The sequence below is a fragment of the Parasteatoda tepidariorum genome, chromosome 6 (assembly GCF_043381705.1).
Source record: "Parasteatoda tepidariorum isolate YZ-2023 chromosome 6, CAS_Ptep_4.0, whole genome shotgun sequence".
Classification (NCBI taxonomy): Eukaryota; Metazoa; Arthropoda; class Arachnida; order Araneae; family Theridiidae; genus Parasteatoda; species Parasteatoda tepidariorum.
Genome location: NC_092209.1, coordinates 90,318,178 through 90,334,420, shown reverse-complemented (window position 1 = coordinate 90,334,420; position 16,243 = coordinate 90,318,178). Strand labels below are relative to the sequence as shown.

Sequence of the window (16,243 nt, the reverse complement as noted above, 5' to 3'; positions counted from 1 at the left end):
AGAATATATTATATATCTGTGATCTATATTCCAATATAAAGAATATAATTTAATAACTATTCCATTATTCTAATAGATCTATTATTCTGCTATTTTTATTGAGCTCCTGTATTGCCTCACTATTTCTATTTTTTATTCTGTTATTCTAATATGTATTCCAGTATAGAGTATATATTATACATTCTATGTTCTATATTCCAATATATAGAATATATTCTAAAAACTACTCTATTATTCTAATAATTTTATTTTTCTAACAGTTTTATTAATCTCCTATATTGTGTCATAGTTTCTATTATTATAATATTAGTTTTTTGTGTTCTTTTGTTGCTTAATTTTAATGTACATTTTTATTGTGTTGTGTCCATGCTAGTTATTGGTGCTCATGTAATATTTTTTTTTGTTTCCATGTTGCTTTAGGAATATTTCATAATTTGCAAGTTTTTTTTTCCGTACAGTCTTTCTAAGTTTCTTTTTGTCCTATGTGCTATTGGTAGCTTCTGTCAATACAAACTCCATGTTTTGCACAGTTAACACACAAGCCACATATTTTAACAAAATTAACTTATATAAATAAAAGAACAAAGTTTTACATATTTCATTTACCTATACAGGAGCATCCTGGACAAGGACCATCAAATTCAGTTTCGACGAAGCAGCCCGGCTCACATTTAGGAGCGTCACAGATGACTCTCTTTTCTACTATTTCGACGATTTCTACAGAAAAAAAAATATTTTTAAAATATAGAATCATTTCTATTTTTTTATCCTTCATTAAAAAACGTAATTATACAAAAAAATCTTGTATTTTATCTTACATTTTAGTTTTGGATCTGTTTATGTTAGAAAGTGATCAGAATTTTGATTGGTAACACAATTTCGATAATTACTATTCAGCTATATAATTGCACTAAATCCTGCTTACAGTGGTCAGAAAATGATTCAATTTTTTTTTTGCCTTCCTGCGCTTCTTGTCCGATCCAGTTACAAGTTCAACTCAGTAGCTAGTCGGATACATTTTGATTGCCAGGCAGTGCTAAAACGATGGTAGTGCTAAACACTGATCTAAAGTGCGATCTCTTACAATAATTCAGTTAAAGTTTAATTCAGACAAAATTATTAAATTTGTGTCTAATTGTGTTTTGTAATAGAAACTATAGCAAAAGATCTAGATAAATAGCTTTCAAAAAAAATTTTATGAACCAAAGAAGTCAAATTTGGACATCTATATTATTTATTGAGCCAATGTACCACCCATTTTTTTCCAATGATTTCTAGACCTTTGCAAATAAAAGTAAGATTATAAAGATTCAGTTGGGTGGCTATTGGGTAATATCCTTATTGAATAAAAGCGCTAGTTATAAGTTAGACTATTTTACTGTGTGAAACATTTTCAGGGTAAACGATTTACTGACTTGATGCATGTCCTAAAAAAGTAACGAACGAAACCGCACTATTAATTTTAACATAAAATATATTAACCGCTTCACTGATTATACCGAGTTAATTTGGGTATGTATATATTGCAAATATTTATTATACTGAGTATCTGCGTTGCAGAATTTGTCAGTATGTTTTGTATTATCACGTTTTTACTCGTCTGGAAGTAAAAAGAAAAAAAAATCTGCTGTGATTGGAAATTTGGCAAGTTTTGTTTTGGGAGTTTTGATGTTGGTTTGTGGGACTGCACACGCGTTTTTGCTATTGTATATACGATGGTTGCTGAATTTGCATTAATCCTTTCCTTCTCGCTCCCATGAAAATGACGTGGTGAGGTTTCGCCCTCTATTTCTCGTTCCCGTGATTTTGACGGTTTGGAGTTTTCAGTAGTAACGGGCCAATAAAAGTAAAACTAGTTCTTTTGCCCGGAAAACATTTTATTACTCATTTTACACACCAGATGGCAGTACCAGGATATTTTTAAGGTAATTGTAGATAGTTAGTTTATTTTAAACTAGTTGCAGCACTAATCAAATACGTAATACAAATACAAAAGCCCACCCCCCAAAAAATAGACACTTTTATGACCGTTTCCTTGAAAATTAAGCAATAGTTATGGGGGGGGGGTTTAAAAAAAGAGTAAATAAAAATGGTGTATCAGTACACTGGCGTTAGGAATGTATCCCTTGTTTTAAAAACTATCTCACAAAGACTAATATTTAACTTTTTTCCTTTTCCCCTTTATAACTCGGGATAATAAACTGATGGTAAATTAAATATTTTCTACGCAAAAAAAATTAAAATTTCTACTTAAAAGTTGTGCATTATGTTTTGTTTTAGTTTCTTGTATTTATTAGTGAAATAAATTTTTTTTTTGAGTTTTTGCATTTTGTTTCCAAAAAAATTGGTGAAAGTAAATAATTTATTCTTATTTATCCATCCAACCTATTTTAAATACTTTCTCCTGTCTTTATATAATACCTTCGCAACGAATTGTTATTTTTCTTTACACGTGATTTAGTCAGAGGCAGTCCAATGAATTAGAGACCTTTGATAAATATTGTTTGGTTCTGGTTTTGAGCGAATAACAGCCAGTATTTGTGAGAGCATTGATTTTATGGAATAGAAGAGCCTTCCTTTCCAGAGTGCATTTATATCCAGAGAATACCATGCATTTGATACGTTGGCTACACAGACTTTATGATCCTGTAAATTAGATGGAACAGGAAATCGCTGTTGGATGTGAGTTTTGAACTTTTCCCAATGATCGATGACTTTCGTAGATGAGGGTTAACGATGTCGAGAGCAGCTTTCCCCACACTGGTGACCTTCGGACGTGATGGGAATATGCCTACATTGACTGAAACTTTTACTTCGAAATGAACACGCCTTAACAGTAACGCCCACTTCTATTTGAACAGCCCTACTTCGATGGATGGTCCACATTAAACAGTTGACTTATCTCTTATGTCTTAACAGTAACGCCCACTTCGATTTGAACAGCCCTACCTCTATGGATAGTCCACATTGAACAATTGACTTGCTACTTGTGACTGCGACATTGTCCTCCTCACGTTGTTGCTTTTCAGTCTCGATCACACACTCGACTGCTAAAGGCAACACAGAAGCCAACACGACACTGAACTTAATACAGCTCTCACGGACAGCACTCAAAAAGTACGGTGATCTTAATACAGCTCTCCCGATTTCTCACAAAACAGCATTGAATCAACTAGTGGTATCCATGTATCGAATTCTATCAAAGATATAATTCTGGTGGGGGAGTACTGTAGTCTATCTACCACTACAAAAATATTATTCCAATTCACTAGTATATAAAACATGCTAACTTGATTCTAAGTTGGGATACCAGTTCATAGATGTAGATTGACATTGTCGATATGACTTTTCCCAAACTGATGTTTTTCGTTCCATGAGATTTATTCGGAGAACAATAACTCAACAGATTCAAAGACACCTCTGAGCAAGATCAGCTAACTTCTTTTGTACCGTACAGAAATAAAAAGTAATTTAATACGTTCGTATGAACTTTAATGTTTTTTTTTCTTTCACGGACCTTTTTTTTACGTGTACTCGGTTAAAATGGTTGGTCTCTTCTTGAATTCTCGATTGTAATATAAATGTAAAGCGTGGNCTTAACAGTAACGCCCACTTCTATTTTAACAGTTCTACTTCGATGGATGGTCCACATTAAACAGTTGACTTATCTCTTATATCTTAACAGTAACGCCCACTTCGATTTGAACAGTTCTACTTCGATGGATGGTCCACATTAAACAGTTGACTTATCTCTTATATCTTAACAGTAACGCCCACTTCTATTTGAACAGTTCTACTTCGATGGATGGTCCACATTGAACAGTTGACTTGTGACTGCGACACTATCCACCTCCTCGTACCGTTTTGATCACACACAACGTATTCATTCGACTACTAAAGGCAACACAGTAGTAACCACGACCGTGAACTTAATACAGCTATCACGATCAGCATTCAAAAGTACGGTGATCTTAATACAGCTCTCCATGTCTCTCACAAAACAGCAATGAACCAACTAATGGTATCCTCCGTCGAATTCTATCACAGATATAACTTTGGTGGGAGAGTACTGTAGTGGGTCTACCACTATAAAAATACAATTCCAAGTCACTAGCATGTAATCCACATTAACTCGATTCTATGTTGTGGTACCTTTTCATAGATGATGTTAAACAATGTCGATAAATACCCTCCCACATATATACGCCCGAGTTAATTTGGGATTATCAGGGAAGCGGTTAAAAAGTAAAGAATATTGTATTATCGTTTCCATCTTTTCTTTTAATTCATTGCTCAGTCAACTTACTAATTTTGACTCTCTTAAATATCTTACTCACCTTTCGTTCCTTTGCAATCACATCCGGGACAAGGTCCGTCAAATACAGTTTCGATCACGCATCCCCGGGGACATTTTGGGGGGTCACATCCGATTTTTTCTTCATAAATTTCTGAAAGTATACAAATAGCAGATTTTTGAAGGGTATAGAGCTACTTCTTAGTAAGCTACATTTTAAAAATTTTTAAGAGTGTTTTTGGTAAAGAACACTATGTTTTTCACGTACAAAATAAGGAGGATATTAATTAATGTTTCGGTAAATAATCCCAATTATTATGCTAACTATTGTATCATTGCCATTCCTACTAATAATTTTTGTGTCATTAGGTTACTTTACCATTCCTGTTATTAATGAATATATTGAATACTGCAGTCGATGTAAATAATTAATGTATCGTAAAATAAGATTGCTGATTATAATGATAATTGATGCATCTAAAAGTAATATCATTCATTATGATAATATGAATGATATTATCATAATGAAAATCATGATAATCATTCATTACGCAATCTCATTCATTACGCAACTCTTGATATAATGACCCTTTAGGGTTTGGGAAAAAAGGAGGTTATAGTGTGAAGTAGTTATATCGTAATAGCACAGTAATACCATAAATATCAATTCACTGCAAAAAATACTTGATTAATACTTGACAAAGCAATGCTATAATATATTTTATTATGGATTCGGTTACTAACAAAAAAAAATCGGTAATAATGTAACTTTTTTTACATAATAACGTGCAAAATTACCTTTTAAAATAATATTTCAAACTTGAAAGGTTCAGAAATTCCAATTTTTAAAAAAATAACATACTGTAAGATAACTGCGAAGACCACGTACGAGCAAACTAAACGAAACTAAACAAAAGGACTAACCTATTCATTAATAAAGCGAAAACAATTTTCAAACAAGAAAAAGCATGATTGATAAATTTATTACGGAAAGAAAGTTTCACAGATTATAAGCGACCATAAAGTACGAACCTTTAGGACTTTGAATAAAAATTTGAGGAGTGAAATTCCCTTCGTTAGAAGGGGATTTGAGGAGTTATTGTGTGGTAACTTCAAGGAAAATAATGGTTTAAATGATTTAACTTTTTTTTAAAAATTAAAATGACTAAATTAGGGTTGCATTTTAATTTTTTATTTTATAACCGTCGTTGAAGATCCTACCCAAGTTTGGGTTTATGACACTACTAATGTTCAACTACGTAGTCTTGTCTTGTTGAACCAATTCAGAAGACTAGGAAACTCCTGGTTCAGATTTTACTTGCACCAGTCAGCTTTTACTACACCAGTCATCGGTAGGCGGGGATCGAACCCACGACCTTTTAGACATGGGCATAGTGCCCCACCAACCAGGACCTTCAAATGGAAGTTAAAATAGCATTGCTTCTATGGAATAGCAAATGGGACTTCATGCATAGCATATGTAATGAAACTTCATATATAGCTCGTTGTTATCGAAGTGTCGCTGTAATAGGGGTCGTATTATAGAGCGTAGATTGCCACCTATCGTTTAAAGTCGAGAAAAGAAAATTTAGTCTTTCCCGCTATCTACTGTTTTCATAATCTAGGTATCCCCAAATAGAATAGTTGGGGCAGGGATAGCCTGGTCGGTAGGGCGCTGGGCCCATATCCAAGAGGTCGTGGGTTCGATCCTCGCCGGCCGAAGACTCCCCGTGTAGTAAATGGTGACTGATGCACGTTAAATCTGTCGAGTCTCAAATTCCTCCATGTTCCCACAACAAATCAATGCCTCTGGGGGTACTGATTCAGGAGTTTCCTTGTCTTCTGGATTGGTTCAAAATTACAAGGCTACGGAATTGAAGGTAAGTAGTCGTAAACCTATGAAATTGCGTCAGCTGTTCAACGACGGTTATAAAATAAAATTATAAAATAGAATAGTTTGTAAATTAATATTTCTGTCATACCTTCTTTTTTGGAGCAGTCGCATCCAGGGCATGGTCCGTCATAAACCCTCTCTATTTCACAACCAGGTGGACATCTTGGAGGATCACACATTTGAATTTCTTTTCTTATATCTTCAATTAGAAATATAGATTATAAAATAGTTGAGTCAATAAAGTATTGTTTCAAAATTAACATTACAGTAATACAGTCGGATTTCTATTTAAAGAGCTTCCATTTTGCGATATTCTCTATTTTACGACTTTTTTCGAGGAACCAAGAATATTTTGGAAATTTCTTCGTAAAATACCTTCCAAATAGCGATGTGAATTTTCTATTTCATGAACTTCTTTTTGAGAACCACTTTCTCTATTTCCCAAAATATTTCAGGACATTTCAAACTTGTTTTGCATTTTTTGCATTTGCAAACTTGTATTGCATTTATTGGGGAAATGACCTTGAATTGTTTGTCGTAGCTACTAAACTTATAGAGAAAGCAGTAAAATCCCTTTTCGTTTTCATTTCAAACGAAAAACAGTAGCAATTAAACTTAAGAACGCATGTGGTAATGTATGTGGAACGCATGTAGTATGTTTAAAATTACTTTTATAATGAATGCAACTAAAATTTTATCTATTAGCTTTTATTAGTTGAAAATGTATGTAGCCTGATACTATAACACTGAATAATGTTTTTCTTTCCATGCAGATTTCTTTTATGGTCAAGATTTATAAATAAATAATAGATCCTAGTTTACAAGATAAAGGTGTATCAATTTTTAAAAAAAAATTCTGTCTAGTGTTTATGAATTTAAAATCTGTTTTATGTTGTTTAAGTACTTCAAAAGGTGATTTTCTATTTAACCAATTTTCCACATAACAAACTTATTATTTGGCGACTTCGTTAAATAGAGGTCCAACTGTATTGTTACGATGGGTAAGTGGGGTTTACCAATCGTAGTCGATTCAATCTTGAGGTCAACATCTATAATACATCTTAGTATCGGACAATCTCCATCAACCTTGAATAAAAATCAATGTCGGAAATACCGTACAATGGTTCTCAACCTTGAAAAAATATCAGAGTACAAAATACCAGACAATAGCTCTCAACCTTGAAAAAACATCAATGTTGGACACAGCGTATAATAGCTCTTTACTCTTGCCAAAAGAGAAGAAAAAACAGGGTAAATGCATCACGGGTTATTACCGTAAATATGCGTCAGAGAAGGGACCAAGACAAAATTCCTGATGGTACCATCAAAGGATTTTGATGGTTTATGTTGGTTTCGGCAAGATTCTTGTCCAGCATGTTCCCATCGTACAACAATTTCCATCTAGTTTTGAGACTTTTGGATGGTCCAAAAAGTTTCCATCATTACAAAATGAAAATTTTCCTTTTGTGTTATGATGGTAAACCATCAGGCAATGTTTGATTTTTGATGAGCCAATATAAATCATCATAATTTGATGGCAGAGGTTGTTTTACCATTATGATGGTCACTAATAAGTTAAGTTTTTTTTGCTGGATCCGCAACAATCATCAAAATATGATGGAAGATGCTGTATGGCTATTTTGATGGTCCACCAACAAGATTTGTTTATTAATGTTGGACCAACAGCAAACATTAAAATATGATGGAAGATATTGTTTTATTAATATAACGGTTAAACCATCATGTTATGTGTAGTATTGTTGGACCAACAACCATCTAATTAAGATGGAACATGTTGCTTTACTACTATGATAATTCATGCTATATTTGTTGTTTTTGGACTAATAACACCCATCAAAATAAGACGGGAGATGTTCTTTACCATTATGATGGTCAACCAGCAAGTTATGTTCTTATTGTTGAATCAAAATACAATGGAAGATATTGCATGGCCATTTTGATGGTTTTTCCAAAAAAGTTATGTTCACTAATGTTGGACCAACAACAGCCATTAAAATATGATGGTTCAATTATCATGCCATGTTTTTTATTGTTGGACCAAACACAACTATCAAAATAAGATTAGAGGCGTTATTTAATCATTATGATGGTATACCAGCAAGTTATGGTTTTTATTCCTAGACCAACAACAACCATCAAACTAAGACGGGAGATGCTGCATGATCATTTTGATAGTCTACTAAGAAGTTATGGTTTTTAATATTAAACCAACAACAGCCATCAAATTTTCTTGGAAGATGTTATTTTACTATTATAATGGTTTAACCATCATGTTATGAACTTAATATCGTACAAGTCTCGTTAACATTATACTGATCAAGCAAGAGTTATTTATGTATTGTTCCCTAATAATGTATTATCATTATATGTATATAGGAACATTGGACTTTAACTATTTAGGATTGATTAGACATAGTTTTAACAGGTGAAACGTGAAAGCTTTGCACATTTTTTGTCTTTCAGCCGATCAATAGCAATAAGTCAAATCTAAAACTAGCTAAACTTTGAAAGGAAAGTTAGAATTTTTAGGTTTCGAATAATTTGAAAGGTATTTACCATCTATGTCCTCTTCTGATACCTTGCACATGCATCCTGGACAAGGTCCTTCGTAAACCTCTTCTAGCTGACACCCAGGGCCACATACTGGTGGGTCGCAGACCGGTGGACACTCACATTTGAAACAACCCCGTTCATCTCTCACCTTCTCACACCCTTTGTCGCATTTCATCCACTCACATCTCGGCCTCTTCCAAGACTCTGGAACATTCACATATATTGTCTTCATATAAACTGCAACTGTAAATACAAGCTGGTAAAAATTACAGGGTGGGCACCCCAGAGATCTGATTCTACCAAACTGATCCCAGGGAATGATCAAGTACATGCTAGTACGTTAATATAGTATTCATTGGTTACGCTGTTTATCATACACACAGACAGTCGGACTCCGATATACTATAATTCTGGTAGTTTAGCCGTATTAAGTGAAAGCAGTTAATAAACAGTTTGTTCTCAAGATTAGCAGTTTGATTACCATTTTATTTATGGTATTTCATTATTGGACTGCTTTGATTAAATATGGTAAAATAACCATTCAATAAATTGTTATTTAACCATTTTTTCAGAGAAATTTGTAACAGTGTACACGGAACTTTTTACACAAGAGTTTGAACTAGAACGTAGACTGATGTGAATCATTTGAGAGTAGGTTTTACCCTTGAAAGTTGATTTATGTAAGGTTTTTCACTTGAGAATTGATTTATATAAGATTTTTCACTTGAGAATTGATTTATGTATGATTTTTCACTTGAGAATTGATTTATGTAGGATTTTTTCACTTGAGAATTGATTTATGCAAGATTTGGTTTTGAAAATTGGTTAATGAAAGATTTTTTACTTGAGAATTGATCGATAAAAGATTTTATTCGAGAAAGTCAATTCGCGAGAAAATTGGAAAGACACATTTTTCATGCGTAATTAATGTTCATAATTGTTACATCCAAAACTTTTCCTTCTGGAAAAATTATTACTGTCGTAAAATTTTTATCCAAGAAACCTTTCAGAAAGTGTCCCTTATTAATATTTAGTTGACGTCGATTCGCGGCAAATTTTATTCACGCAATATTTTTTTCTCTCGTAATTTTGTTTATATTTTGTATAATAAGAGATTTTGGGTAGTAGATTGTATGAAATAATAATAACAATTATTATTATTTACATTTGACTAATAAGAAAAGATACTTAAAATAAATTCTAATGAATTTCAGATATTTTTAAAGATTTCATTTATATTAACGGAGATAAGGCTTGCCTACTGCTTGTAATTTAAAAAGCTGCGACATGCTGTAGTAGCTCCTGCATACATTTTTGAAAAATTTGCCATAAATGATTTAGAAAGATTTTAAATATTTTTTAGAATGAAACCGAAATTCAGCCGATATAGTTAATAGTTACAAAAATACGAGAGTTTCATGAGTTAGTCAAAAAATTTTACTTTTTGTCCCTAAACACTTCATAATTTTTAAGTTCATAGTTCGTCCGACATTATTTTTCTTTATTTTATTCAGCGAGAAGAATACGTGAAATTCCATCAATTGTTTAAGTAGTAATATCAGACAAATATATGAATCTAAGATAGAAATTGTACCTTTTCGCATATTAAAAGCCTTTTACTAAAAAAAGTTATTAACTAAAAAACAACTTAAGTTTTAATTTCAGTGTCAAAAAATGCATCGAAAAATAATATGTCCATTAATAGTGTAATTTAAATGTCTTTAATCATCCCTAAGTAAATACTAGATGGAGGTTCACATCAGAGTAGAACTTCAGATATGGACTTTTGAGACAATTTCCTTTTATTCAATTCCTATTATTAGTTCACACTCCTTCTATACCTTGTTCAAATTTTCAATAGTTAATAAAATACTTTATTTCATCCACTCAAATTCAAATACAATTTTTTAACTAGTAGTGTATGACACTTCATGTTAATACACTTTTTTCAAATATTAATTCGTTCATTAAATTTAAATAATTAATTTTAGTTTTGTATGTTAGAAAAAATTGTAATTATTTAATAAAAAGTAACTAAAATGAAATTTTTCTTCGTTGACATAAGTTTATTATTTTTATTATTACTTGTTTTTTTTAAGTATGCAACTACTCAAAAACTGACTTCTCACTAAATAATACATCTTAATAAATAATCTGCCTTAAATACTGAGTCCACATTAACCCTAATTCCCATTTTGAGCTCTTTCATTAACATGAAAACTGGCTAATTCACGTATCCACCAGAAATCAGGATAAAAGCAAACGTGACCAGTTACGTTTTTTTTTTTTACTTCAATGCCTGGAGCCATTAATACTGCAGAAAAGTATGAAAGAAGTACTTACTTCGGTATGCCTCGATAGTGCTGGCAACGGCAAGGAGTACGAGGATCACGTACAACTTCATGACGTCTGGTCTGAAGATCTATTTTCCGGATCGTTCTCTTTTTATCCTCATCTTCCGGTGAGGAAACCGACAACTTTTCGATAGATGGATGAAGTCGATAACAGAAGTTGAAATAGAACACAAAGAACAATAGTTTTCTGAAGAAGAATTATTTTTTTACTTTTCATGCAAAATAAATGACACATTGCTTTTGTAAGGGGGCGTGAGGATTTTTATTAAAAAATCAAAAATGTCCTTCTTAGCATATGGCGAAAGTTTATGAATAGTGCTGGATCATTTTGATGTGTGAGACAGTCAAATCCCGTTATAATGAACATTCAAAGGACTGAAATTTCGGTTCACTATAACCGGGAGTTCATTTTATCTGTACTGCAAACAATTTTATCTCATTCATATAACGAACTGCTCCTTTTTATTACACATCTATATTATATAAAACGCTAATACGTGTGTATCCATAAAACCGATGATATTTCTTTTCTCGCGTTGGCAACAGTTCTCATTTTTAATTGATAGGTTTCGCTGCGCAAGAGCACGTAGTGAGCATCATATGGCTAATCTATCTATATATATATATTTCTCTTACACGGCACCAAAAAAAAGCCTCATTACAACTCCCCGAATGGCAACGTTAGAAAATCGACCCATGATTGCTGCTAAAAATGTCACATGGCAAATCTAGTTGAGGTGGCTCAACATATAGCGCTTTTGAAAACGGAAACAATAACCAGAGTGAGCATTATCTGGTTGTTCAATTTAGATTCATGCCCTAAAAACATGATAATATTTAATTTAAACTCAATTGGGTATAATATGAAAAAAACACAACTACTTCGATTTAATAGGAACAACATATGACGCAATGCTAAACGAATGGAATTTAGTTGTTGTTTATTTAGTTATTGTTATTAGTAGTTGTTGTTATTTGTTTTAGTTGTTGTTGTTTATTTAGTTGTATTTAGTTTCAATAACTTTTCTTTATAATGCAATAAAATCTGGCGAGCAGCAATTTAAACGATCGAACACTTCGTTTGTTTATTTGTGGCTTGAAGTTAGGCTCGCAGAAAATGCCGTTTATGGGTTAAATTTAGTAGGAACAACACAGCCTGTGACGTAGGCTATATTATACCCAATTAGGAGTTAATTAATTAATTGAAGTGAGAGTGCTTTAAAAGGCCGCTGCTGAATTGATATTTTTCTACTGGGAGCTACCTAAACGTCTAAAAAACGTCTAAATGTTTGTATTGAATGCACTGAATTTTTTGATTTATGAATGAATTTATTATACACATTTTGTTGAATTAAGGTGAGTAACTGCAATATTTGATAATTTATTTTGCTAATATGTTTCTCATTTGATTTTCTCACCATGTACAATCTAAATAGCTAATATATTTTTTTAATAGCCTATAAGAGCATTGATAGAATTCTTCTACATAAGTACAATACTATGTCTTTGATGATAATGTCTTTGTGCTAGAACATTGTGTTCATTGGCGAGTGAGCGCAGCGAGCCATGGTTCACGGCGTGAACCACATAGGATTGCGTAGCAATTCTCGGGGGTTGGCGAGCGTCAGCGAGCAGGGGGCGGAGCCTCCTAGTTATGAAATAAATGACCCATAAAAAGAAATACAAAAAAGATTAAACAATATGTAGTAACAAAAAATGTGTTAACTTTTATTCCTTATGACTCTTCTTCTATCGTACAAAAAATGTAGGGATGGCCTTTATTTAGGGATGGGAAACTGAGATAGAAGAATCAAATAAGAAAAATGCTTATGGCTACATTCCACTCAACAGATGGTTTTAAATATGTATTTTATGTAAAAATTTCAAAATAACCAAAAAATGAAGAAAAAAAAAATCAGTCAAAGACAGAAAAAAGTTCACAATAACCCTCTCTTCTTTTGGTTCACCATATCCACAAAACATAATACCATATGTTCCGTCATCAATAAACAGTTAGTTTTAATAATTGTTTTAAATCGTCTGCCGATATAATAACTGCAACTCCAGCTGGTTGCTAGGCAACCAAACGACTTTTTCTTATTATTAATGTTTTTGTTTATCGTTTCGTCTCTGTATGTCTGTGGAAATAAAAGAATGTAAAAGCTAACACCATATGTGTATAGCAAGGCACGGGAGTGAACATTTCGTTCACTATATCCAGGCATGTTCACTATACTATAGCAGGGTTTGACTGTTTATCTCTAAAAAATATCGAGATTTCGCAATATTTTTCGATCTTATTAATTAAAAAGAATTACAGTTGCTGACAACATTTTGGTTGCACAAACGACACTCATTGATACTTATGATAATATTGTTTTTGTTATTAATAATAGTTTTATTTATTTATTTATTATTATTATTATTATTTGCTACGGCAGGCACTGAACATTCGTTCTTCACCTCGAAAGATGCTATAAGTGTTGCTCATTTAACGTTACCCTGTGGGCACCTGTGTACCTTAAGTCACGGAGGCGAGCAACATTACCCACGCCTCATTGCCACACATAACCGTTTATGAGGTGGGTCACATTCACACAATAGAGAACAACACATAGAGAGAAACATCCATACCCCGAGCGGGTCTCAAACCCACAACTATTGGCTTCACAGTCAGGCACGCTAACCGCTCAGCCACCTGCCCGGCTCGATAATTGTTACCATTTATAAGACTCATGATATTACCCTATTCAATATTTATTGTTTTGAATATGATCGTTGTATTATTGTTTTCGATTGTTTGGATATTAATTGTATAATACTCTGTGGACATTATGGTACTTGAAATTTCCCGTTGTCGATAATGACTATCGATCTATGATAATTATCGTATCTTCTGGATTTCTCTTAAGACGTGGTATTCATAATTTAGCTGAGGAATACTTTAAAAATATCGATATCGTGATGGTTAAGCTTTACTATTAGCGAATTAATATATTATTGAATTGAATTTTTGAAATACGCAATTTTGGAAAAATTGCAACGCCCAATACAGAGCCAGAAAATGAGCACACGCCTCTATTTTTCCAAAATTGTCCGTTCCAAACCTCAGTATTTATATAACCGTCGTTGAACAACCGACCTAATTTTTGGTCTAACGACTACTAATGTTTAACTCCGCAGCCTTGTCGTTTTGAACCCAATCCAGAAGACAAGGGAACTCCTGGATCAAGTATTGAGAGAAATTTGCCTACATGGAGGACTTTTTGATGGAACTAACCCGAATTTGCTTTACATGGAGAGGAAGACCACGAGAGCCTCCTACGGTTAGCCTGACAGCAAAGGCACTCTAACCCATGATCCGTTACCACCATACATTTATTCATTTATTGTGTTTTTAAAAAAGGGATATTTATTTTTTAATATAGATTTTTACTTTTAAATTAAGTAATCTTCTGTTTATGTTTCATAAATTGCATGGAGATGGGCGAAAAAACCACGTTTTATCCCTCAAACATCAGCACTCAGCATCATAATCGATAAAATAACTTCGGTAAAAACTATTAAATAAGTTCTAAATATATTAGTTTAATGCACAGAAAGTGTCTCGAAAATGGTCAATGACTTAAAAAAATTAAAGATAAGCTCAAGGATAATGCTTAAAAAATGAAGTATTTATTTTCAACAAGTTTCTAAAATACATACAAAGTTTGTCAACAGGTAGCACTGTTGACTGGGAACGACTATGAAATAGTGTGTGTAATATAACCACTATTTGCATCCCGAACGTAGAGCAGTTTAGGAACAAAAATAATGGATGCCTGCGCAAATATTTTAATTTGATGGTTAAATCATGACCCCGAAAACATTGGGTGAGTTCCATGACTTGGAATGTTTGGGGTACGCTTCAAAATGTTTCGACTCTGTCGTTCGAAACACCGGTTAGAGTCGATGAATTTCATATTTTATCTATTTTTTTAAAAAATAACTATTTTGAGTAAAAAATTTTATAATAAATTTAATTATAATACAGAATCTTTCCAATCGCATTCTTTACTGCAATTTTTTCAGCAAAATAAAAGTTTATAAAAGGTAATCGTTCAAGAATTTAGAATCTGATTGGTACATTTTAAGCAGAACGGAGTATCTCCATGGTTTCTAAATGTCTGGAATTGAATTTTATCATTCTTTACGATTTCGACTTTTTCTGTCGCAGTTTTCTTCATGAAAGAATTATTCAGAGTATAAATAAAATGAATTATTATTAAATAATGACGTCACATGGAATCTATGAATTATATTGTTGAAAATGTATGCAGTCCTCTTACTAGTAGTACAGAAGTACAGTTAGGTTAGTTGAAAACGAAAATTTTTTAAATATCCATGACTTCAAGGTGTTCCGTAATCACCGCCCTCATTTTGGATCGTAAATTAGTATTGAAAAAGTAAAAGTAAGATAGGGAAGCCCGTTTCCGGTATCAGAACTAGTGTAGAAAGACGGCGTGCCGTGCATATTTATTTTAGCCTTGCAGACAAAAACAAACCGCACTTCTTTTTACATAATAGTACGATGTCGATGCGAAATTCACAAAATATAGGACTGCTTAAAAATGTTTAAAATCCAAAGAAACGTGGAAAAATAAGATCTTTTTTCGCTTTATTACCATTCTTCCTGATTAGAGGGCAGTTTTGTTTAATTGCTTCAGTTTGAAACTTTGTTAGTTTACAAATTTATTTCATTTCAGATTGATCATTTATTTTCCGAAGATTTAGAATATTTTAATCTATATATTAGTCCACGTAGTGTTAAGTTAACTTGTTTTTAAAATTTAAATTTTACCATTGAGTCACTTCAGTAAGCTAAAAATATTTGGAATCAAGAATATTTCCCATTTTAATTTAATTTCAGTGGTTACAGAATTCTTCCCTTAGTTTCACTTAATGAAATTCCTATATATATATATATATATATATATATGCTCTTGTGTGGGAAACGTTCGATCCATTTCATAAACCAATAGCAACTACTAAGATTTCCCTCTTTCCCTAAATTAAGACATTTTACGGATTTTACTTTGCAAGATTTTCCCTAACATATAACCAAGGAGCGCAACTTTTCATGTGCAC

The 16,243-nt window shown here is 32.6% G+C and overlaps 1 protein-coding gene across 1 annotated transcript in view; it reads right to left on the bottom strand.

The window, feature by feature from the left end:
- The window catches only part of LOC107438039 (uncharacterized), a 171,776-nt gene that overhangs the window by 13,734 nt on the left and 141,799 nt on the right, over window positions 1–16,243 (bottom strand). Inside the window, exons 27-32 of the mRNA XM_071181888.1 lie at window positions 11,895–11,935; window positions 11,106–11,184; window positions 8,766–9,005; window positions 6,277–6,387; window positions 4,338–4,448; window positions 607–717 (exon numbers count right to left, since the gene is read on the bottom strand). Coding sequence (XP_071037989.1) covers window positions 607–717; window positions 4,338–4,448; window positions 6,277–6,387; window positions 8,766–9,005; window positions 11,106–11,184; window positions 11,895–11,935 — 693 coding nt within the window. The remainder of the gene's footprint in view (window positions 1–606; window positions 718–4,337; window positions 4,449–6,276; window positions 6,388–8,765; window positions 9,006–11,105; window positions 11,185–11,894; window positions 11,936–16,243) is intronic.